Source organism: Melanaphis sacchari, unplaced genomic scaffold, assembly GCF_002803265.2.
Source record: "Melanaphis sacchari strain LSU unplaced genomic scaffold, SCAv2.0 Contig42_pilon_pilon, whole genome shotgun sequence".
Lineage (NCBI taxonomy): Eukaryota > Metazoa > Arthropoda > Insecta > Hemiptera > Aphididae > Melanaphis > Melanaphis sacchari.
In genome coordinates this window covers 3,015,526-3,043,015 of record NW_020271275.1, presented here as the reverse complement: position 1 = coordinate 3,043,015, position 27,490 = coordinate 3,015,526, and the positions used below count along the sequence as shown (strand labels likewise).

The following is a 27,490-nucleotide window of genomic DNA, read 5'->3' as shown; positions in this document are numbered from 1 at the left end:
CTCCATATTTTATAAAAGGAATACTGTAATCTAGATTATTGGTAATTTAGGTTATCATCTTAGCTAAGTATGTAGGTACCTTAATGTTCTAGTTTTAAACTATAAATGTATATTTTGTTTCTGTTTTAATTTAAATTTATTGTGTAATAACTTAATACTCAATAAACATATTTATTATTAATTCATTTTAATCTAAAAGGCATTTTAACCTAGTTTTATTAATTACTGATATCTTGTTTAAAATAGTATTTGATTTATTTAGATTAATAATTAGGTATTTTAAAAAGTAAGTTGTAAATATAGTACATATAATACAATCTTTAATTTTATATTTTTTCACTTGTTTATATATCTGTCTATCTAATGCCTATGCATGTTAAATATACATGCTATAATTGATAATAATTTGTACATATTCAAATCAGTATTTAATGATTAAAATCTGTAATTTTACATTTAAAATATTAATATCAATTTAATTCCTATTAAAAAATAGAGTATTTAGGAAGTATTTATGAAGGTACTGTTTATTTAAATTTAAAATTATAAAAATGTTGGAAAACATTTATTTTATAGAAATTCATATTGTATTTTAAACAGAAATTAAAATTACAGATATTTCTAATGATAAAATAATATATGTACATGTATTATATTGATATATTGAAATCAAATATTTGCATACTTTACTAGGTGTTATTCTTAACAAATTTGACCCAATCTAAAACATGTACTACCAACATTATAATTATGTATCAAATTAGAGAGATAATTAATGTCTAATTGATCCCCTTTTAGTTTTCAATTTCAACAAACATTGGACCTACTGACATTGTTTAACTATTGACCTCTATAATATATAAGCTTGGCGTTAGTGAATTAATTTATTAATTTAACTTATTGAGTTTTATTAAATTAAGTCAATTAATTAATGTGTAATTATTTATTATTTGTTCAATGACACACTAATGGGTACATAAAGAACCTATACCTTTTTTTATCAACATACTGTAAAATTTAAGAATAAAAACCTTTTATTAATTTTAAATCAATAACTGTTATAAATGTAACTGGACCATTTTCTGTTTCATAATTTTATTTTTTATTTTTTTAAGACTAGCATAGTTTTCATTAATATACCTTATATCTTTTTATATTTTCTTTTTTTTAAAGTAAATTAAAGTTAGATTGAATGAAGTAAGCAGTTACATAATAATTATTGAATAATTTAATTTTTTAATTTTAATGATTTAAAATGGTATTGGTATTTGTAAGAAGTTAGGTATTATTTATTTATAATTTTTGTTGATAGGTGTTTTAATCTTCATTTTGAAAAATCTGGATGTGATTTATCTTAAGTTTGAGTTTCTATTTTTATCTAGCTTCATTAATCTCAGTAAATTCTAGTAGTGTATCAATGTTTTTTTTTTACTATAAATTTGAATGCAATTGTAAATCTGAATATTTTATTTAACAATTCTGATCAAAAATAAGTTTACAATGAGATTTATAGGATTATTTATAATTTTTAAGTTTCTCATAAAAATAATTAATACAAATTTAAAAACATTCATTATAGTAATGAAATAATGGTTAACAATGTAATGCATACAGAATAAATATCCATATAATATAATTAAAGCATTTAACTCAAATTTAAATGTAAATTCTTAATACTCGAAAGTAAAAATTAAATTGAAATAAATTTCTAAAAATATCCATTGTTGAAATATTAATTTAAAAAAATCCCACTGTTAATACATTTTTAATTTTAAAAAAAATCTCAAAATCTTATGTTAAAGAATTTTTCGTAAATATAATAATTAAATAAATATTTGATAAAAATGTTTTTAGTTAAGGATTACTCAATTGTTTTACTTAGAGTATTATAATAAAATTGCTATTATTTAAAATAGAATGCTGTAGGTACATTTTATTTATTATAAATTTTTCGAGAAAAAATATTGTTACGAAAAACTATTAAACGATTTTAAGAATAGTATAACTATTCATGTTTTAGGTGACCTTTTTGATTTTTCATATTAAATAAGAAATGCTTGGTATTTGAATAAAAAATAATCAATAATGATAAATGTGTAAAGTATTCGATTTGTTTAAATTTTTATTACTAATACAATAGCACGTTAAACACACCTGTGTATCAGTGTATCTAATTTACACATAATCGTAATTGTTGTTTATTATTACTATGAAATTATTAATTAATTTAATGTGAATATAATATAAATTAAGTATAAAATATGTTAAAGATAATGGTATTCCTTATTCAGTGTTTAATGCCTACTACCTATAGTAATTTGTATTATTGACTTTAAACTAAACAATATTCATATATTAACAACTATTTTAATCAAAATATTTACTTTCTAGGATTATCAAGTTTTGAATATTGTAATATGCATTTATTAATTTTAAGTAGAATATATAATACGGAAAATTAAATTAAATTAATTAAATATATTATAAATTAGGTAGTTTCTTACGTATTTTATTTTGAATTGTTCAGAATTTCTTAAAATTATGGGTATTTTGTCGTAAGCTGGATAAGCTGGTTCGTCATCGGTTGATTGACAAACACTTTTCTTTTACGATTACCGAATGTTAGAGTCGATTAGTATTTAATATAAAATTAAACCAGTATACCTATGATCGGAATTATATTAACACGATTATTATTGTTAAGCTATTTTATTTATATACAATATATTTTTTTAAATTTGTATTGTTAAAATTCCTCAGGTATTTCTCTAATATTTAATAGCAATACTTGTTAAATTGAAAGTACATTAATAATTTGATAATTTGTTGTAGCCCGAAGTTACAATTTAGTGTCGTTTAAAAATGATTAGAAGTAAATTATAGGTAATATATATACCATAGTATACCTACCATAGTTATGTATTTTAAGTATGCTTAATATTAATTATTTATTAATGTTTTATTTACCTACCAAGCTAAATTACGTACCATTTAAACATAATCTAGGACTAAATATTAAACTAGGTCAATTGAATGTAAAACAATTCAATTGTTCTACGAAAAAAAATGTAGATTTATTGCATACAATTGATATATATTTTTAAAATTAAAGTTTTTCTTTCTGTCTTTGTTTTTAATGTTTGAATGTTCTTTAAATTCGGAATAATTATTTTGTGTTTTGTAAGATATTATTTAAATAACCATTCAATAAAAAATAAAAAAATAAATTTAAAAAAGTTTTAGTTTTAAATTAGTGTATAAATATTTTCTCACCAGGTACTTTTTATAGGTATTAAGAATAATGATTATTATTGGTATGGCGTGAATATAAAATATTCACTTTTATTTAGTTTTTACATTTTCAATCTTTTTTTCGTAGAAATGTTTATTAAATTATTGCAATAATGTTTGAACTTTTTAAATATATTTGAAATACTAAAGTAATCATATTCAAATAAATTATATATATTGTTATTTAATGTCTATCCAATTAATATTTTTAATCATTAAAATATGCAGTTTTTTATATTTAAAATAATATGGTACCTATTAAAAATTAGACTGGATTTCAGCCAAATGTTATAAATGTGTTAGGTAGGTATAATATTGAACTACCTTAATTTAGTTTGCATAAGGTCTATATAACTTGTCTATCAAGGTTCAAATAACATTCGTTTCGGACTTTAACCTGTTATGGGTTTTCGTACTTACAATATGGGGTTTATATACTCAAGTTTATCCAAAACTTGTTATTTCTGTCCTTGAATAATAATTTTAATTGTCAAGGTTATTATTCTAGTTAATTTTTCTGTTAAACGTGAAATATATATAACTAATATATTTTATATTTTATTTTATTCTAAAATAAAATAATTGTAATTATGTTTGATAATAACTGATATTTTTAATAAAATTTATTTGTTCAAAAACAAATTAAATATAAAAAATTTAAGCTATTTTTTTTTTTCTTAGCCAAAAGCATATAGATTTTATATAGCTGTCTTACATTTATTTTTATGGCTTATTTGAAGATTAAATTTATATTAACATGATGAATATTAATTTTAATGTCTAAGTCTTGGAGATTTAATACAAGATACTTATATAAGTTTTTTACTGTAAATTAAAAATAAAGCTTTTTTAGAAAAAAGCCACATACATTTTAGTGTTTATTATTTACTTGTAACTTGCTTGAATGTTAATTCAATCTAATATTTGGATATCGTTTCTATACAATTCAAATTCAGGTAATACTCCGGGTAATACACAATACACTTGATTGCTAAGTGAGCACTTTATCGGCTATATCTGAGTATTCAAGAGAATTTAATAACATTTCTTCTCATTAATACATTTAATAGGTACCTACTCTATGAATTATACTCTATAATAAATCGATCTGGTTTTACTAATGCAAATATATTATATTATGTATAATAATGCATCACTGATCGCTAAATCTTAAATGTGAACATTGAAATATGTGTATAATAGTATTACTCCAGTATCGGTATACTGTACGAATTTTTTTATTTATACTTTTTATTTTTTTAATTGTTTTGCGTGTTATGATAATTTTGTTATAACTATATTTTTGTTTGGTATACAAGTTGCTACGTCAAGTTTGTACTTAGAAATTAGTTTCATGTTATTATATAAAATATTTATAATATAGTTATCCACAACATTTGTATATTTTATTTAATATTTGTAATTTTATGTTAAATTTTTGGTTGTGATCTTAAATATAATATCGTGGTATAGTGCCTAATAATCCAATTATAAGATGTAGTCACTACATGGAATACCTATACCCTGTTTAACAAGAAAATCCATTCTACGCATCTCCACGAAACGCCCTGCTATAGAGTAATGGTCCTCGATAGCAGTGTTGCATGGGGATTCGCGAAATCGGCGTGTTCTTTACTGGACAGTGTACAGTGCTATAACTTAATTTAATTCAATAAAATATTTATACATAGAATATAGTATGACTTATAATGGTTTAAACTTTAAACACATCTATTTATGCATTATGTTTTTTATAAATAATTTAAATGATACACGTTTAAGTTAGTATTAAAGAAGGATGTCGAAATATAATTACCTATAACTTCCTGTATTGTATTCCGTATTTTATCAGTTTTTTTTTTAACTGTTGAAAATTTAAGAAAACCTAATAGATTTTGGCTAATTTAATATTTTTCAATTAAATTATAAGTTAAAAATAAATTAAATTAATATTTAATGTATTATTTATTAATCAACTATTTAACTGCTTCATACACATTTTTAAGTACTCCCTATAGTACTTTTTTTATGTGAAAAATAAGGTATTTATCTAAGTATAATTTACATAGAAATTAAATTATCATTTTTAATTGAAGACTGGAATTACAAATTTACAAATATAAATAATGTTAGGTCAATTAACTAAAGAATATAGTCATACGATTAAAGTTTCAGTTCCACAAATTTACTCGATAGTCGATAGATAAAATAATTATACTTGATGAAAGGAAATAATTTAATTAATGTATTTATTAACGAACATATACTTATATTTTTATATGTGTTGATAATTATTGTAAAGAATATTAATAAATTGATATATGCAAATGCAGTATTATGTTTTGTGTATATTAGGTATAAAACGTATTATGATACTGCGGAACTGTATGGTTTCTCTATAATGTAGGTAGGTACTTACAGCATTTCATTATTTGTAATTAATGCTATATAGACATATTACAAACATTTTATCATGTCTTTTGTATTTTTTAATTATTTTGCAAGTTAAATATTTTGTCTTGCTGTACTATATTTTATTTTACTAGGTATAGCAATTCTTCAAAGGTGAATTTGTTATTTACTAAAAAAATATTCAATACAATTTTTAACAATAGAGAATAATAAATTGCTATATTTTGTAGTACTTATGTAAATAACAATACCTGCTTACATTTTTTGCAAGTAAAACATTATTTTATATTAAAAAAATATTTTAAGTATAATTGAAATTTTATTACCTTTTATGTATTTAATACATATTTAATTACGTTGTAATTGGTTAAAATGTTTTAAATATTCGCACTTATTTAACATTACCTATGCATTTTTCATTAAAGTGTATCTATTTTAGAATATGATAACGTATTAAATTAATGTTACACAATTGAATATTTGTAAAATGCTATATACTTTTTGTATTTTACTTACTTTTATTCAGCTTTCAATTTTCAATAAAATATGACTTAAATTTTTTAATTTTATTTAAGAGTCTTGTATCGCATATAGAACTAGCCTTATAATTTTATTTGTGTCTTCATGATCAATGAAAACATTTAACTCATATTTTTTTTTTAAATTTTAAATCTATACAAATTAATAACTGATCGAGAATTCATTTAACTTTTGTCATATTATTCCAATATCAATACGATTTATTTAAGACATTTAGTTAATGTATGATCGACGCTGTAAAAAAAAAAAAAAATTAGTACCTATTATAGTTTTGTTTAAAATTTTAAAATTCAATTGAAAACAATCGAGTTTAATAAACATATATCAGAAATAAATGTGATTATTTGTTTAAAAATGTTGTGTGTATTATTTATTATTATTTTTGTGTTTTCATCATCTTTTGGAGCAGTAAAAGTGCTTCAATTCTCAACTTTGAGAATAGTTTTTGGTAGAGAATTGGATTATAATTAAATATTTTTCAGTATTTTTAAAAATAACTGAGAAAGATTTAAAGATACAATATAAATACCTACTTACACAACACCATAAAATTTATTTAGTATTTTGATTACCGTAGAAATTTAAAACTTTCATTAAATATATTTTTAATATAGATCTCTAGACATAGTATAATTTTCAAAATATTTTGGCTCCTCTTGTACTATTTGTTGAAATTTTATATGTTTGTACAAAACTCCTATTACAGAAATTTATTTAAATATCATAAATACGTATTAATAATTTTTCATAGACATTTTAAATTCAAATTTTGACAAAATTTAATATTTAAATGAAAAAACAATGAGTATTTCTCAAATTTTAGTTATTTATAATAGACAATATTGTTTGCAGAAACTTTAGAATGTTCGCCATTAAATTTATAGTTATTAATTAATAGTAATAATAATAATAATAATTATTATTATTATTTTATATGCACAATGGATTTTTTAAATTTATATTTTATTGATTTTTAGAAATTTATACTACTATAACCTAATATTCATTATTATTTTACGATTCGTTGATATCGACTATTAATTATTAAATTATACCTACGTTAATACAATATTATAATATGATATGATAGATAATAATTAATAACCAAATTTATATTTGATGATTTTGTTAGAAACTAAGTAGTTCAAGTTCAACAAATCGTCTTACTAATAGGAAAATAAATTTTTAATAATAATATGAAATTAGTATGTTTATTATAAAAATATTTATAACGAAACCACGCAGTTTAGTTGCATTTTACTCTCAATTATTTAAAGTATAGAATGCTTTCATACTTTTAAAGGGTAACTAGTTAAGGCTAAGGTGGTTATTAGGAGATTTGGTTTTTCTACTAATTTTAATAAAGGAGAGAGTTTTGGATATTCACTAAAAATGGTCTAAAATATTTTGTATCTCATTCTATATATTAAGTATATTGTATTATCTTGATTTATCTAGAATACATACTTTTTTTTAATGTAAGTATATATTATATAATTATTTGACTGTAGAAATAAAGTACAAGTTTTGTTTAATTGTAAATTTTAATTTTACCTAACTATTGTTACTTCTATAGCTTGTTAAAATTGGTTATCTAACTAAGATAATTTAACGATTTTTTGTTGTGTATGTTATATTTTTAATAACTTAAAATTGAATTGGATAATTATATGCAATGATTGCTATATATTTATTTCGGTTTTTTAAATAAGTATTTAATATGCGGCATGCCTCTATCAGCTATGCTATATCTTATTACATTTTAATATTTTTTTGTATTTGAAATGAATAGGTATGTAAACAACAACATTTAAAGAAAATAACTAGATATAGATATTATGATTTACATTGCAAGTATTTATACTTATATTAAATTATAAATTCTTTCTAAACCAAATACCTTCCATAGAAGTTCTTTACTCGTATATTTATATTTTAATTGAATAAATAAAACTTAATATATTTTTACAATACATAGCGAATGTTAATCATTATTATTATTATTGAAATTATTTTAATTGAAATTAAGCAACATTAGTTGCAAGTTCATTGGTTTGAGCTAAAATAAATTTATTACAACTTATCACAATATATTTTTCAAAATGCTATTCAAGTTAATTTCTTTAATAAAAAGTATTTATTATTCTTTGATCGTGTCTTCATTAGATCTCAGTGAATCATGGAGGTGTTAGATTTTTGACTCCCAAACACTCTTCATTGGACATATTTTTAGTTCTTTATTCATTATGTGCTCGTGGGTAAAATCTTTGTACTTAACCTATTCTGAGTTAAATATTTCTTGTTTTATTAGTTCATCTTTGTGTTGCGTGATGGTAATATTTTTTTAATATTTTTGATTTATCTTAATTCTCTTATTCATTTTCTTTTGTATTTGTTGTGAATGAGTTTATTGATGTCTTTATTTGATTGTATACCTTATATTTTACAAAGTTCTATGGCTTATCTTTAGCAAGGTAATTTTTAGGTCTATTTATTAATCAATTAGAAAAATATCAACACATTTTTTAATTAAATAGGCTAAGTCGGTATGCTATGTTAAGAGGACGCCGCATTTGTATGTATGTAAGACGGAAACAACACATGCGGGTGCGGCGTCCTCTTAAGTTAGGCCTTGAAATTTAGGACCAACCTCATGAATACAAGATCTATAAAATAAAAAATGTACAATTAATAATTAACGATTACCATGAATCCATTAGGCATTATTTTTGTTATAAAAATGTATTTATCAAAAGAAATAGTTCAAAAATATGTTAAAAAAAAACTGAAATAATTAAATTACTAGATAATATTTAACAAATATATTGTAACACCGGTATGCTATAATTCAATGTTAAATTAAGTATATTTTGACAAATGATTTACAATTTAGTCATGTTTATCACAGGTTTGAATACCTGACTAATATTTTGATAAAATATCAAAGAGTTTTATTTTTATTTGTGGTATTTAATTTTGCATTTAATAAATTAATCAACTAATGATCGTAATAATTATTGTACTTATTACCTTATGACGAATTAAGATTTAAATCTTATCATGTACTTATATATTGTATACTTTTACTAAATTGTAATGCATTATGTCGTACTGTATGATAGTAATACAATGGCAATATACTGAAATATGATGGCAATTTTTGAAAAATTTACTATCATTATTGTTATTTTATAATTAATAATTGTTGTATGAACAGTGTTAATGGCAGGAATGAAACGTATGAGCTTAATAACTTAGATAATCTCCACACCTTTCTACTAAAAAAGGTTTGAATGAAACATTGTATCTCGTATATATAACATTTGTTGGTGTTTATTTTAAAAGTCTTATTGCTATAATTATTATCGTGTTATATATATTTTTTTGTTTTAATTCTGCATCAGCAGCAGCGTTTATATTTACTACGGTCGTTCGTCAATAGGTGGGGTATTGCGGTTTCTCTCTTGATCTGCGTCCTCCCCGTTCGTCTTCTATAATGTACGAGCAAATCGTTTAAAATACTGTCAGGACAACCCTTTTAGGGGGTGGAAATAAAAACGACGACGATGATAATAGTAATAATAATAATAATAATAATAATAATAATAATACGAGTAATACGACTTTATACATAATAAAACGTCCGGTGCCGGGAAGGATTTTTACACGGTGTTCGTCCCCTCTCACTCACCAGCCGCTTCGTTATCTTTCTCTCTCACTCTCTCCCGGGCTGACGCACACCACTTGCCATCTAAAAAAGGCCAGTAGTAGTTGTAGTTAGTTATCTCGTCCGGTCACCACCGTCGTCACACTCTCCCACTCCCTCACATACACGCGCGCGCCTCTAACGACGACACGGTCTCGGAATTGCCGCCGCCGCAATAGTGGTCTTATAATAATCGTCCACGGTATCGGTCCAGTCAACCGCGTGGCTTTCGTGCGTATTGTTCGACGTTACTGCCGCCGCCGCCGCCGTCGTCGTCGTCGTCGTCGCGTAAAGTGACACGAAATACATCCGAAAATCAAAATCAAAATTAAATACTATATAATACATATATTTTTAGTACGGTCATTGTATTCGATTTTCGCCACCGGGCTAGTGTACTACCTATTGCGTTTCGGAACTATATCGATTACCGTGTAATTTTTTTTTTTCAAACTTTTTTATGAAATAAGGTAAAGTTAATTTTTTTAATTGATTTTTTTTTGCTTATGATTATGGTATATTATAAGATCGGCTTCTCGATTGGCCTTTGCAAATCATAGTGGGTTTTGTTTTACATCGGATTGTCACCGTGCGTTGTTGCGTACATTGTTGTTTTAGAAACAATTATATTTTTTTCTATATTTTTAGCATTAATACTCTACCTGTGTGTATATTTCGTCTCTTCCCCACTCGGTGATATCTTTGTACACGTCTCTGGTTGATGAATCGGCAACGTTTGCTAGTTGAATTATGTATAATCTGCTCTCTCGTCAGTTGTTGTAGTAGTGGTGGTGAAGGTGTACGTGGGTCGAATTACAATTATTATATTACATTCGATTTTAAAGATGGCCATATTATATATTATGAAAAAAAACATGCGCGCGCGAAATATATTGCCCGTGGTTGACGACGGGTGTTTGGACGCGTCGCCGTGACGTCACCGCCAGGGACCGCGGTTAGCACGTGCCACCGCATCAGCAGTTGTAATAACGCTCTTTTTAAAACTATAAATTATTATATTTAATATTATATTATTAACTTATTACTTGTTACGTATGTTTTAGCGTGATGTAAACTATCTCATTTGAATAAACGTAGCATTAGTTATTGCTTACAATTCTTTAAATAATATTGTCGCTGCAATGGATAAAACTGATTCGCATTTGCGTCGAAATATTGTGTAAAACACGGAATCTAGACGAAAATCAATCGAGTACCTACTTATTTATGTTATTAAGTCATAACTCCGTCATAATGGAGTGAATTAACTCATGCACAAATAACACATTACCTACTATATTATATTATAGTAATATATAATATGGCTTCTTTATATAACCCGAATAACTTTTAAATTTCTTTACGATCGCCCATGTGTCCAAGCACGTTCTTTGCTTTACAGATGTTGACCGCGATGATAACGTTTTCAGCGTATAATATTAGAATTAATCGTTATAATATAATATATAATATTATGCTACTACAACTTACTAGGATTGAAATGTAAATATGGGTTTGATTACAATATGGTGAGGTCAACTATGTCTATATTTAACAATATTATAATGCCCGCAAGAGTAATAAATCTACTTCTAACTAAAATTATTATTATTATTCACACGTTTATTTATAAATGTACGAAAAAAAATTGTTCAAGTGTTTATTACAAAGTCGTACCTGCCCTTCCTGTTTATAATTTAAAATTATACCCTGCATGTATGTGGTTTTCCTGGTTTGAACATCTTGTTATCATATTGCGTCGAATACCTGTTTTTTTTTTTTTTTGTTTATTACGTGAGTTTGCTCGGTTTGTGAACGAATCAACTTGTATACTGTTATTGCTTTGTTTATTGTTTTTTTTCTTCTCCCGCCATATACGTTTGTTGTTATACGCATAAATTAATATGACTATTTTCGTTTTATTTCAGTACCTACTTATTGGGACAACTACTACAGTCATTGGACAGATCTTTAAGAGAAAATAAAAAAATAAACAAAAAAAAAAAAAAATGGCACAACTAGTCTTAAACTTTATCGACAGTTACCACGACATAATGGACAACAAAAGTGGTGAGTATATTTATAATTTTAAATATTATTTTCATTTAACGGTATCAACTTTCGATTTTAGTATTACGTCAAAAAAAAAAAAAAACCTTAATTCTAAAGAATTATGTTATACCGGCAGAACAGGTGGATATGTGCGATTACTATCATGTAATCGGTGGGGAACAAATTTGCTAGGAGAAAGGTGTAGATGTAGGTCATTAAGTAATATTTTTCTAACGAGTATGTTTTATTTATTCTAATAAACGCTCCTCTTCCGCTCACAAGTATTCGTATAGGTATGTTTTTAAAATTTAAATGACAATATAAAGCGATTGGTTAGTCATCATTATTATGGTTTCCGATTATGTGAAAATCGTTAAAATTCATGTAATATATAGTGTGCGTTACAGCAAATAAATACATTTCTTTAAATTATGCTTAGTTACAGGTATAATATACTGTATTTAATTTTATAAAACTATTTAATTTTTAAATTATTTAAACATTGAAATAAGACGATAGGACTCCGCAAGATCGATTACGATAAGTGCATATTACATCATAACTCATAAGTACTATGTTAAATTGTTAATATGGCACGTGTTTATCTTACAACCCCAGAATAAAAGTCATGTTATAGCAATTCATTGTGTACTTTTATAATATTGGTTTTGTTCACGTATATTGTAGAAAGTGCACGGTATATCTACTAGTTATATACCATTTGTGACAGCTCCAGCTGTTATCGGCATTCTGGTTTCTATTGTACACGCCATAAAATTCTTTCCCGAATCTCGAAAACATCCTTATATTCTAAATTTCCAAACAAATCTTTTATTTGTTTTTTTTTTGCTTCTGTTCCTTTTTTTTTGTACATTTCCGTATACTCGAATGCACCTGATATATATTGTAGTATGGTTTTAAATCGCATTATTCCAAATAAAATTCATTCTTTGTTTTCTTTCTTTTTGTCACACATATATATTTATAGATAGAATTTACTCTCCTATTTGAAAATAATTTTTATATTTTTTCCCTATAATTTAAAATAAATTTCTTTAGTAGGTATAGACACTATGCAGAGTGGGGTTATTTGACTTTGACATGTGTCACGTTCTAAATTAAATTGCTATTATAATTTTTAAAAGCTTATAATTGCACCTGCGTTTATTTTAATTCCTTGTTTTAAGTTTTTTTTATAAAAAGATTAATTTTCTTAAAATTGTTTAATTATTAGTTTTTTTTTTAATTTTATTTTATTTAAAAATATTACCTAGTTAGTTAATAGCTATAAAGTAAGTTGTCAGATTTGTCGATGCGATATAAAACGGTAACTATGAAAAATATAATTTTTAGTAAGATAATAACTATAACTGTATAATTTTTATAAAATTACCCTATCTCTGCTAGGGGTCTAACTAATAATGATTGCACATTATTTTCAAAACAATCATTTTATAAATTAATTGATTTAATTTTAACTTAGAAGACCAAAAGATATATAGGGCGAAATAAATAAATTTGTGTTTTTCTCCTATGAGCTATACATACATTAATTTATCGCCTTTGATAATACAAGGATTGCAATAATATAAATCATTATTAAAATATTGAATTTTGTTCTGTAAAATCAATAATATAGATTAAGTAGATAGCGATAAAGTACCTATTTTTTACTTGGTTATTAGGTTATCGTAAATTTACCGTACTCGTACACTTTTTAGAAACTGTTGGAAAATCCATTTCTGGTAGTTTTTTGTTTTGTTAAGGATTGTATACTTGGAGTAAACAACATTTTTTTTTATATTTGGCCATCTGTTATTCTGTATTAGTTATAGAGTTTAAAAGGAAGTAACTGTGAGCCATCCTATATAAAAACCAGGCCTACTTATATTATTGAAAAAATGTTTACATTATTATTAAATTACATATTTACCATTATTGACAACGTTTAATTTAAAGATAAACCTAAATCATTTTAAGGTTAAAAGTGGCGAGACTATTTTCTTACAAAATAAATAAACAGTTATTCATAATAAAATAAAAAAGCATTTATGTTTATATTTTAGAATATATATTAAATATTTATGTATTTGAACAAATAATAATTATATAAAAATAATTTACAATATTAATTAACATACGTAATCGGAATATTTAAAATTAAATTTATTGTATTTTTACTTGTATAGTTTTAATAAGAATAATTATATCATCTTAAAGTATATCTCAATCAACACCAGTTATATTTAAAGTAGTTAAAACTCTCTCAGTTTAATACTGATAGGTCTTTTCTAAAGATAAAAAAATTAAATAAGGAAATAATTTTAAATAAAACACTTGCTTATGAAATATAAATACAATATTTCATGATATAAATCAATATAATTGAAATTTAAACTTACTAAAATTTATGCTTAGAAAAAAATATATCTATCGATATTAATAAAAATAATACTTAACATAAGTTGAATATGTTTTAAATATGTTTATATTTTGTTTTTACATTAAATATAATAGAACAACTAGTCACACCTAAAAAAGTTGGTATAGTTTTAAAGTTTACTTTGTGACTAATTAAAATTGGGTAGATATTCAATTACAATTATGTGTAATGCACCGCATTTAGATCTGAACATATAGTAAGTGTTTATTATTATCGACAACAGTGCAACGTTTATTTTTATTTTACCTGGATAATATAATATATTTATTTGATTAAACATTCTTTTTAAGAAATAGTATTTTAAATTCTTATTTGTAATCTATTTAAATAATCTGTCCATCAAATGTGTGATGACATAATTTTATAAATATTACTATTAGGTATTTCCTGTAAATACATTTTAATATTTCACCTTTCGTTGCAAGGCCTTTTGTCCTAAATTTAAGATCATGAACTATTAGAATAACTAACTTTAATATATTCACTGTGGTATTTATCACTACATTAAATGAAATGTTTATTTATGTGTTTGATTATTTACATGTAAAATGAAGATTACATTTTACCATCTAAATAATTTTGATTTTTATAAAGTTGATTTTTTTTATAATTTCATTATTTTACCTTTATTTCGTTTAAATTATATTGTATAAATGTAATCAGTATCATCGACTATTGGCTTTTAGCCCCTAAATAGAAACATTGTGTAACTAAAAGTTGAATGCATCCAAGGACATTGACTAGTTAGAGTGTTAATTTTAGGTATGTTATACCTTACCACAATGCTATAACAAGTATCAACAAATATAAATAACAACTAATATTTTATTTAAGTTATTACCAATTTAAATGTACTCAATTACAATAAGTATTTAAAGTTATTAGTTATTTAGTTTATGTGATTTTTAATACCTTATTATTATATTTTGTAGTCGATGATTTATAATATTTGGATTGACAATTATATTAATATAACTTCTACGACATTTTATTGTATTTTAAAATAATTTGACACGCTAATGATAATAATTTATTTTTAAAGAATTGGAAGTCTTTAATCAATATTTTTATATTCACCATATAAATATGCATCAATACGCTGTATTGGTACTTCACTTTGGTCTTGGGAGTTAGGTTTCTTTATATAAATTAGGTATATGAACACTGTAGTGGAAGTTATATTTAAATGTTATAAATACTACAACAATATTTTATTATAAGTTTATTTGTTTAATAGTATTTAATAATCATTAAAAGTTACCAACATTTGACTAGTATTTTTTTAATTTTTTTTGTTATTTTTTTTTTTTTTTTGATGAATTTTATTCAGTAAATATTTAATTAAGTGATTGTTAGTTTTCTTTAAAGATCGGTAAATATTTATACCAATAACAATATTTTGCAAGCCATATGTATAATATTCGAATCTAGTAAAAACAATTGAGTTTTTCATATATAGCATACTTTACTTTGCCTGCCTTCCATTTTAGAATGTAATGCTTACGAAAATATTATTGCATTATGTATCTAAAAAAAATATCGTGTATTCATGTATTTTAAGAATTTTAATTTTTAATCTTTTTATTTCAGATCCCAGAGTAAACGGCTGGCCAATGTTGTCTAGTCCATTTCCAACGCTGTTTATTTGTCTGTTCTATGGTTATTTTGCCAAAACGCTCGGGCCAAGACTGATGGAAAACCGAAAACCTTTTCAACTTAGAAAAGTACTTATAGTTTATAATGCAATACAAACGATGTTCAGTGCTTGGATATTCTATGAAGTAAGTACCTATTACCGGCCACGTGCACTTTTTTCCAATTATTGAATATTGTAGATGGACTATGTGACAGGAATTTAGTGATGCGAAAATTATAATTCAAACGTGTGTTTGTGTTGTTTACGTTTCCGCGTTCAGTTTCCTCGTTTTTGAATCTTACCTTCATGATACAATTGAAAACAAAAAATAATATTATTTTTAACCATACTTTTGAATAATAACTTCATGGGCTTTTTGATTTTTATAAACATTTAGGGTAAATAAATTCAAATATTTATTGGGTTTTTACATTTTATTTATTATGCTTACTACATTTGGTATAGGTACGTTATTAAAAAATAGTAATTTGTTGATAATTTACAATTGTTGTCATCTAATGTCTATAGAACATAATATAATGCAACCAGAACGTTATATTATATGTTATTAGTTTTGACTTATAATGCTTCTATAAAGCAAGGCGATGACGTCTTTCAGTTTAGTCATGATTATGATTATTATATTATTAAATTGTTAAATTTTGTTACATATATGACCTTTATTTTCTCTCTAAATTTTGATGAATTGAATCTTTGGAATGGCCGGTCTAGCTAATGCTGTGACACTCAAGTTAGGTTATCTTTAGTCAATATGTATTCCGATTTATTATAGAATTTTAAAAAATGTAAGTAGTATTGAAGCGTTAATAATTTCTTTGGTATCTACCGTAAATATAAGCGTACAAAAAATAATTTGATTTACCTAAGTATTATACAATGTAAATTGTACCTAATGATTTTTTTTTTGTATAGACATCACGCTTCGTGTTTTGTGTTAATTGATATTGTTTTTTTAATGAAAATTAATTATAATTATTACCATACATAACTTAGTATAAAAAATACTAATTTGTATGTGAATTTAAAAAAATATAGCGCTGGAGAGATAGTTGTATTCAATGAGCATTATATTTAATGTTTTAAATGCCCTTAAGTTAGCTTATTAAATTAAATTATTAAAAGGTTTAGTTTATTATATAGACACTGAATTTTAGGTGATGAGTGGTGACTATTAAAAACAGTAGTGTGTCTGTGCTTACAGAATATTTATGTTATTTTCTTAATTTTCGTAAGAGTATATATTTTGTATTTGGTACTACCGACTGTTAGAGCTAATAAATATTTATCTTTGGTACTATTTTAATAACTATTGACTTTTATTGTAGGTATCTGTTAAAAAAAAAAAAATTGAATATTCGTTAATTATTAATTCTATATAATATTATATCTAATCTGTTTAATTACCTAACCTATGCTATACATAAATTTAGCTATAATATTCCTTTTATTTTTTACTTTGAAGTAATCATAATATTCATTGCTAAATCTTTTACAAATAAATATTATAATCATACTTTTTTCATCATAGCAATTTTTTTTTCATACTTTTTTTCAAAATATGTATATCGTATATAGATACTAGTATTTGAATATCAATTAATAATTTGTTAATTTATCATTTCCCGTGTTGAAAGATGTTAAAAAAATAAAAATGTAGATTTATTGCGTTTTATGAAAAATAAATTAAATACATTAAGAATACTCATTACATTTATTTCAAACTATAAAAATGTAAATAAAAAAATTGACAAATAATTATTAACAAAGCGCGGTTAGGTTAAATAAGCGCATTTTATTTTGTAATATATTTTGTAATATATTTTTAAATATATTTTTTTTTTTTTTTGAGTAAAAATTAATTTAAATCATTGTTGATTAGTTAGTTTAACCTATATCTTATTTTGATAATATAATAGTTTTTATTATTATTTTTTAATTGTTTATTCTTTGGCTGTGATATTTTTATTTCATAAACAGTAACCCAGCTGGGAGTTTGTACTATTAAATTAAAATTAAATTATTTGTAATCTTTTTTTTTTTAATTTTAAAATATGCATTAACTTTATTTAAATTATAAAATTACAGATCATGTTTAATATAATTATATTAACCTTGATTAATGTTAACCTACATGATTTATTAATTTATTTATTTGACATCGGAAATGCATAATATTAAATATATTTTGTTTCTCAAAATAAACAACTGTAGGTATTTACTTTTTTATATTAACTTCAATGGTATTCATCTGTAGTATCTTCATAAAAATTAGAATTTATTAATGTACTTTAAACATAGGAAAATTCCATATTTTTTTTTACTATATAAGTATAAGAATCTTGTTTTATGCAAGGTTAAATACTATAGGATATATCAATTGTATTAATCGATCTTAATAATATATCATACTGCGATTAAATTTTAATTCCTTTCAATTTATTTTTAATTTATAATTTCCATTTTATGAGTAAATAACAAATTTGAAATCCTAAAATAAAATTTAAACTTATTAGCTTCTATAAATTCATAAATTTCGTACCTAAGTATCTATAAAAGTATTTCGTGAACTTCTCAGTTATTTTATTTGTAATATCTTGTTTATACATATTGTATGGATTTGATTAAATTTACTAAGTATATTATATACTTAGGGTAGTTAATTGATTTGTTTGTGTGATTCAGAAAAAAAATTAAAAAATAAATACATTTTTTCTTAATTATACAAAAGTCTTAATGTTTAGTTTTTTTAAATACACTTCTATAACTGTTCAAATGTATTGCAATATTGCTTAAAATTTGAAAACATCCTATTTTAATTAACCTTGCATTATTATTACATTAATGTTGTAGAAATTAAACAATGCACATGCATATTACAAATGCATATTACGCGTTATACATTTCAAACTTGTGATTGGTAAACGTGTAACAATCTTATTATAAAGTGTTTACATTAATGTTAAAATATTTTTCTTTAAACACTTTAAATTTATTTATTTTGAATGAATGTTTATAAAATATCGTAGATGCGTATTTTAATTGAGTTGAATTTTAATTTATTCTTTTAATCGCTTTTTAACGCTTTTTTTTTAGAAATTATTCAATATGCTATAGTGTACTTAAATACTTTATTTTATTAATCAAATTATTTTGAATATTATATATATATATATATATATTTGTGCGTATAATTAGTAGTTATATACTTATATCTTATATATACTATGTATTTATTTAACGTATTTGCTAATTTATTTCTGGAGTTATAATAGCTATATCATATTTGAAATTACGTGGTGTACTACTTTTATTAGGAATTCTGTATGTATATAAACGTTAGGGCCGAAATGTGTATTATTTCGCTGTATTTTTAAGCACTGTTTGGCAAAAGTAAATATACCGCGATTAGGCTGAAATTAAATTGGCCGAAGAATCGGTATTGCTTTAGATGCTCGCAACATTTGTAATCAATCTTTAAACGCGTGTATTTGACCCAAATACATTCGTTATCCATTATAATGGTGGTTTTTTTATTTTATTTTTTTGAAAATGAATTAATAATAATTGATAATAATATAATAATTTAAATTGTATTTTTTACATGCACGAATATACATATTATATATATATATATATATGTATATGCTACGAAGAAATTTAATGAGTTTGTGTTATCAAAATAATAATAATAGTTGGCTATAATATTAGAGAAACGCAATGCACTTCAAGAGTGATATTATATAATATAAAATTATTAAAAATCATACTTATGTGTTTTAAAATGTAATCTTTTGTTTGTAATATGTACCTATTTAATACATTTATAGTAATAGCTAATTTGAATGTTTTCAAAAATCTAGTTATATGCCTTAAAAAGTACATAAATTTAATTAATTTTTATCTCTAGAAATTTGATTTATTGAAACTCAACTTAATACAAATTTAGTATTAGAATCAATGCGGTGTGCGTTCAACAATAAAGGTTCATCAGGTCATGACTAGTCTTAATACCCAATTCGGCCTTGACTAGATTATTATTATTTTCTTAAATTTATATTATAGTTGTTAATGTATATAACATTTTTTTTATGAAAATCTATCATATAACCGTTTTTAAAAATTAAGATGGTTGGCCTAAAAACATATAATGTTTATGTTAAACCTATCAATGAATATCAAAAAATACTTTTCTAATTTAAAAATAATGTTTTGTTTTCGTAGTATATGATGAGCGGCTGGGGAGGATCGTATAGTCTAAAATGTCAGCCGGTCGACTATTCCTATAGCCCGATGGCTTTACGAGTGAGTATTATTTATATTATTATTATATTAATTTATTATCATCTGTTTTGATTTTTGATCTATTATAATTTGTACATAATATTATATCTAATAATATATTATCGATTTTGAATTTTTATTTGTTATTATATATTTTGTTAACGAATCGTAGTAATATACTGCTTTGCAACTAAATAGCTACTATTGTCATTATAATATTATAAAATAGTAAAATAATATTCTTAATCTCGTGTCTTTATATTTTCAGATGGCACAAACGTGCTGGTGGTACTATATTTCTAAATTCACCGAATTTTTTGACACTGTAAGTTTTTCACTTGATGACTGTTTAATAATTTATAATATATTATTATTATTGTGTATTTTATGTGTGAGTGAATAGGTTATGACTTATGACAATGGTATTGTTTTCACGATTATTACGGGTGGTTAGCGTGTATTACAAAATATTTTATGAAGTTGTTTAGATACATATGATATGGTTTAGTCGTGGTGCCTGAAAATAACTGGCAGAATAGAAATAATTCACAGTCGTCGTGTATAATACTTTATAATATAGGTATATTAATAGGGGCGGGCGCGTAGCAGGGAAGAAAAACAAAATCGATCGACCAATGTCACACGAGCTTACGTGTTATTTTCGTACAACTCAATGCTATTGCCTTTTCTAATATATACATAGTGAAAGGATTGGGGTTGAGGTTGGAGGGTACGTTTTTGGTCTATATACATATTATATTGTATTGTGTTAGGGTACCGGAGCTACGTATATTGTGTGTTTATATATATACATTAGGTAATTTATTCGTGGAGGTCAGTGACTACACAATAATAATAATTATATATTATACTTATTTAACTTCGTAACATATAATTAATAAAAGCCGTATCGTTTTCGCTTTGTTTTTCTTTTCAGTTGTTTTTCATACTTAGAAAAAAGAACCAACAAGTGTCGACCTTGCATGTCATTCACCACGGATGTATGCCGATGAGCGTCTGGATGGGAATGAAATTCGCCCCCGGTTCGTTAAAATATATATTTTATAAAATTTCCCCTGCACCAAAATTTTTTTTTTAGTTATCGCAACTATTTAATATTTATATAGGTAGTTAAGTTATATTAACCGTAATTTAGCTTCAACGGTGACAATCAACATATAGTTAGAATTTAAATTCAATCAAAAGTATTCATCTGCTCTTATTATATTTTGTCTTATCTAATAATATAATAGTGTCGATATAACTGTTAAATAAATATCACTGGTGATTTAAGCATCAGTATGTAGACCCCAAACCCCTATATCTTATCTGCATAATATATATATTATAATATTTATGAAATATCTTTAAAGAATTATTTTATTTTTTTTAAATCATATAGGTGGCCACAGCACTTTCTTCGCATTGCTCAACACGTTCGTTCACATCGTTATGTACTTCTATTACATGGTGTCGGCGATGGGACCTAAATACCAAAAATACATTTGGTGGAAGAAGTACCTCACCTCATTCCAGATGGTACGGCTTTTAAATTACATATCTTATTAAAATTAAAATTAAATATCATTTATTGTGGTGATCGTTAATTGAAATTTGTTTTTTCTATGCATATATTTATAGCTGCAATTCGTATGCATTTTCGTGCACCAGTTCCAACTCTTGTTCCGCGAATGTAACTACCCGAAGAGTTTCATGGTTTGGATAGGCTTGCATGGAGTCATGTTCTTGTTCCTGTTCTCAGACTTCTACAAATCTAAATATACCAGTGACGGTAAACGGAGACCGGCAAACGATGGAGCTTGTATGGTATGTTGTATACAGTTACTAGAATACATAATAAAATAGAACTCGGTCATGCAAATTAGAAACGAATGGATGACGAGAAATTAATAAAAAAGAGAGATACACTAGAGCCCTTGTAATTTCAAATGTTTCTACGGTCTATTAACCTTAAGGATGTCATTTTTTTGACGTTGAAAATATTTTTATCGATCTCTTAGTAACTTTTTATTTATCCCCAAGGACTTGCTGGTCGCGCACTCATGCTTTATACGTTTCACTAAATGTCACGGAAAAAGTATATATAATTGACTTGTCTGAATTCTTTTGTTATATACTACACTGTATATCAGCCTTATATTTATATCGATTATTATTGTATACTTCTATAAAATAGCATTTTTGACCAATATCCCGGGAAGAAGGGGGAGGGACTAGATTATGTACACGTAAGAAGTAGTCGTAAGAGGTAGAAGTATAAGTTTAATTTTGCTTTTATATATATTTTAGATATCAATAATTTTTACATTACTTATCTTCATTCCTTTTTACCAATTAAAAGTATTTATTATATTTTTAATTTTTCTTAAGTTTCCAACAATTGCAAAGATCATATTAAATCCAGCACAAAAATATAAACTTTATAGATAGGTATTTTCCAAAAATACCTTTACCTGCCAATCATTTTAATTGATAAATCATTTGACTAGAAAAACCCATCATAAGATAAATTTCATATTCTGGAATTCGTCAAGATTGTTCCTTAGAAAGATGTATACATGTGTTTGATTTAAGATACAGTTTGAAGGTAACTATTTTTGTTATCTAAATCTCAAATCTTTATTTAAATTTTATTCTTTATATATTTTTTTAATAATCAATAAACAGTATACGTGTGTATATTTTTTTGTCAGTAATTAAATAGAATTCAAAAATATTTACGTTATTACAAGGAAAATAAAAAATAAAAATCGCAATATTACTTTTCTTTAATTCTTTTATTATTTCCTTTTCTTTCCTTTCAATTATGTTCCTGCCATTATGAAATATACGTATAAACTATGATACTAGAACAAAACAAAAATAATTAACCCTCTTAATTGCCTTTTTATTACCATAGAATAATGGTGTGTGTTTTCAAATATATTTACTTATAACATAAAGTATTATACCTATACAGTTTTAGATTCTGAACGGAGTGATGAATGTATTGATTTTACAATGATGTGTTTTTTTTTTTTTGTGTCGTGTACAGCATAAGTAGTCGAAATAATGCTTCAATTTCAAACTTCGGGGGTGGTTTCCGATGGCAAAGTGAATATCCTTGGTGCATTATAGAGGTAAAAAATAAACATTTTCCAACAGTTTTCAAAAAAATCGAGAAAAACAAAAAAAAAATGACGGAAAAACGGAAATTTGTACACAAAACCAGTTTTCGACCATATCGATTTTTTTATATGGTTGTAATTCAAAAACTAATCACTGTAAATACTTGAAATTTTCACCAAATGTTTATGTTAGTGTTATCTATATACAGTTTAATTTTCAAAAAATTTTGACTTTTTTGAGTTATTCATAGACCACTGAAATTATCGATTTTTATGAGAATTTTTTTTTAAAGTGTCGATAAAATAATGTTGGATGACCAAAAAATTTAGAAAATTTAATACAAGGTTCCTTATGAATTGTTCTTATTGAAGCTAAAAAAAATTAAAAATCGTTAGTCACAATTTTTTTTTTATAAACATTTATAGTTCAAATATTTACGAAATCTATCGAAAACGCGAAAATTTGTAAGTAATTTTGAAGTTGAAAAATCATAAAAATGTTTGTGTTTATAACTAAGGATTAAAAATACTACACTGTTTTCCATAAGTTTTCCTTCAAGTAGCTATAGTAAAAGCTCGAAGCATCATAGGAAAAATTTTAAGTGCTTTTGAATTTTAAATTTTTACAAAACAGTGTAAGGATAACGATTTATTCTCAAACGATTTTAAATATTTGTTAAAATTCAAAAAGTCGTAGATACTTGAAAATTTAACCAGTTATTTAGATTAACATTTTCTTTACATGATTTAATGTTCAAAATATTTTGACTTTTTTGAGCTATTTATAGACAACTGAAATTTTTAATTTTTCTGAACATTTTTTTTTGAAGTGTTGATAAAATTTTTTTGGCCCAATCAAAATACTTGAACATTTAATACAAAGTTCCTCATAAGTTATTCTTATAGTGATCAAAAAATTTTAAGAATACATAGGCACAATTTTTTTTATTAGCATTTGAAGTTCAAATATTGACAAAAATTCGTCAAAACCATGAATATTTGCAAACTATTTTGTAGATATAATTCATAAAAATTAATAATTAATTGATTAACCATGACTTTTGCAAATGTGTCCTAATTTAAAATAAAATATTTGTTTCAAAATTAGAATGTATGACAATATTTAAATATAATATAGCCTAGACTGACAAATCATCTCCGTTCAGAATCGTTTTTCGTATACAATGATACCTATCATTGCATTCAAATTTAACCTACCTTAGTCCGAGGTTCACCCCACCCCCTAATGTACAGCAGAGCGGTACCCACTTGCACGCTTTTTTTACTTCAATAATTGAGTTGATTTTTTTTTATTAAAAGCCACCCATCTGATTTTATTAATCACAGCTACTGCATTCGTCGTTATCTAATTGTGAACGTTATTCCTCGGACGTCTATAATAATAATATTCCGAAATTTTAAAATATTGTTCACATTATATTTACTTTATTTTTATTTGACGTTAAAGATTATCAAAACACTAATTAACTGGAACGTATAAATTAAAAATCATGGCATATATAAAAATAAATATCAAATATTAATATGTTATTTTAATATTTAAGCTAATTTTATATGTAGTAAAATTTAATAATATTAAACAGTCAATTATATCAAAACGTATAAATACGTTATATTTTTACAACTTAATCGATTTTTTTTTATTGAAGATGATTTTTTTTTTTTAAGTTTTATACGGTACCTATATATTTTATTCAATTATTTAAATTAAAAAAAAAATATTTTAACAAATCATTTTATTGCATAGATGTACAATTTTTTTCTATGTTTTGATATCTTAACAGATTTTAAATATTAAAAGCAAAAACAGCTAGGTACGTTGATCCTCGATATAATCGATATAATGTTGCGTATTGTACAAGCTGTGTTGCGGTTTCAGTGATTCGAAGCGTGCGTACATTGCCTAAATTTACCGTAATCTAAATGTGTACTAAATATGTTATAAGTGGGTACGCGAATATGATATATTAATATGTATAGAGCATAGTCAAATGTGCGTTAATCGAATATTTTAATTCCAAAAGCCCCAGTGCCGTATATAATACACATACTTGCCGAGCGTTATAACTTATTCAGTATATTACGTAAACATGCGTTATGCTAACATTGACTTTTGTTTTTGAATATAAACTACATATATACGCTCGCTGGTCGTTTCTTCCGAATCCACATACATACTATACATAACATATTATATATACCACCGAATCTAAACTCTTAAAGGATTTCAGTGTATATATAGTCATCCGCTTATACTTTATACTTATTGAAAGCCTGAACTTTAAGATTTATAGATTTTACAGTCGGAGCTCGAAAAACAACGAATGCACTATATTTATTATATATTATAGGTGGTGTATATATTATGGGTCACTGCAGTTTTCTCGATGAATACAATATATAAATTGAGGGGAGAGTTTGTAATTATACTTTTCTAAGATGTGGTAGAAAAATCGTATTCTATAACATGAAATATTTTATAGTTAATTTATATAAAACCTAGACTTGAAACAAGACAAATTTAAACTTCTTTAACGATTATGTAGGTATTTAACATACTATAATAAAACTCGTTGATACCAAATTTTAAATATATATATTAATATAGACAAAATAAAGCAATAATAAAATTAAAATGTATCGAAGTCTACGTCTAATAATTAATATCATTATTTTAGTCAAGTCTTAACAAAATATACTTCTATTGACTTCATCGTGCAAAATGTGCAATTTTTATGGATAAATATTGAGTATTGAACAATTTTTTTTTTATATATATAAAAAATATTTAACGTTTAGGTGCTGTTTTGTGAATGAATGAACTCTTACACTTTCGTGAGTTTCTTTAATCTGCAGAATTCCGCTCATCTATAAATGTTAAACGTTTATTTATGTCTACACAAAAAATAGGTATTCATGTCTGTTTTTTTAAAAATACATAACTCTTTCTATAAAGGGTGTTGAGAAAAAAATATATCTTTGAAATAAAATTTATTTTGCATAATTCTGTATGAGAGATACTGTAATATAAAATTTGGGTCAACAGTGTATACTTCTTTGAACAGCTATATACTTGGCAGTGACGAAAAAAACTGCACTTCATAGTAAATGTTTAATGTAACTACCTATATATTAACTCGTATATATTAGTTGTTCAGCAGTCAAATTTTATAGAAAAAAAATAATGAATACTTATACCGACTTGTAGGCTTATTGTAATCGTCAAACTCGTTAAAGCACAGCCTTGATGTAGCGTTAATAATATAATCGTTTACGCATTTATTTATTCGTTTACGGTACTAACCGTTGTATATGTATCTTTATGACTATATATATATATATATGTGTGTGTGTGTAATCATTGTTGTTTTACAGCCGGTGGAAGGAGCGAGTTACAGCAAGTGTTCATCCAACGAACACGACAACGTCGTCGTATACTATTCGAACGGCATCGTCAACGGTTTCAAAACGACTGAAGACGCCAAAACCAAATAGTGATGAACCGATACGATTAAACGTTCCTAACCGAATGAAAAACAGCTGGCGGATATATGACACAATCACCAATAATATAAAGCACACTCAAAACAAACAAAACATAATAAATACAATATAATGATATGAAAAATTATTGAAAATGAATTATTTGAAGATAAAAATGTCCATATAATAAAAAAAAAAAATAAAAAAAAAAATAAAAAAAAAATAAATATAATAAAACGAAAAAATTGCGTATGCAGCAGTGAAACTTAGACTTAACGCTGTTTGAGGTATACATGTAACAACATACATAACTAAACTAAAACATTATGTAATACAGTATGTACCATGTGTATAATACGTATTTACATATATTATTTATTTACATTTTTGATTTAAAGATTCATTTAGAAGCTATTTTAATGTAGCGCATTTTTTTTCGTCATATAAATTTGTAATAAACGATTTTTTTTTTTATT

At 24.4% G+C, this 27,490-nt stretch overlaps 1 protein-coding gene across 2 annotated transcripts in view; it reads left to right on the top strand.

Moving 5' to 3' along the window:
* The window catches only part of LOC112597627 (elongation of very long chain fatty acids protein AAEL008004-like), a 28,699-nt gene extending 1,521 nt beyond the window's left edge, over nt 1-27,178 (top strand). The window contains exons 1-9 of one of the 2 annotated variants that reach the window (XM_025343745.1): nt 10,099-10,419; nt 11,878-12,019; nt 16,035-16,225; nt 20,323-20,403; nt 20,651-20,707; nt 21,320-21,425; nt 21,785-21,921; nt 22,024-22,209; nt 26,907-27,178. In XM_025343745.1, the coding sequence (XP_025199530.1) occupies nt 11,959-12,019; nt 16,035-16,225; nt 20,323-20,403; nt 20,651-20,707; nt 21,320-21,425; nt 21,785-21,921; nt 22,024-22,209; nt 26,907-27,026 (939 nt within the window). In that variant the 5' untranslated portion in view covers nt 10,099-10,419; nt 11,878-11,958 and the 3' untranslated portion in view covers nt 27,027-27,178. Of the gene's footprint in view, nt 1-10,098; nt 10,420-11,877; nt 12,020-16,034; nt 16,226-20,322; nt 20,404-20,650; nt 20,708-21,319; nt 21,426-21,784; nt 21,922-22,023; nt 22,210-26,906 lie in introns of those variants that run through there. The other variant, XM_025343746.1, reaches the window with a different exon arrangement.
* Nucleotides 27,179-27,490: the final 312 nt, after the last annotated feature.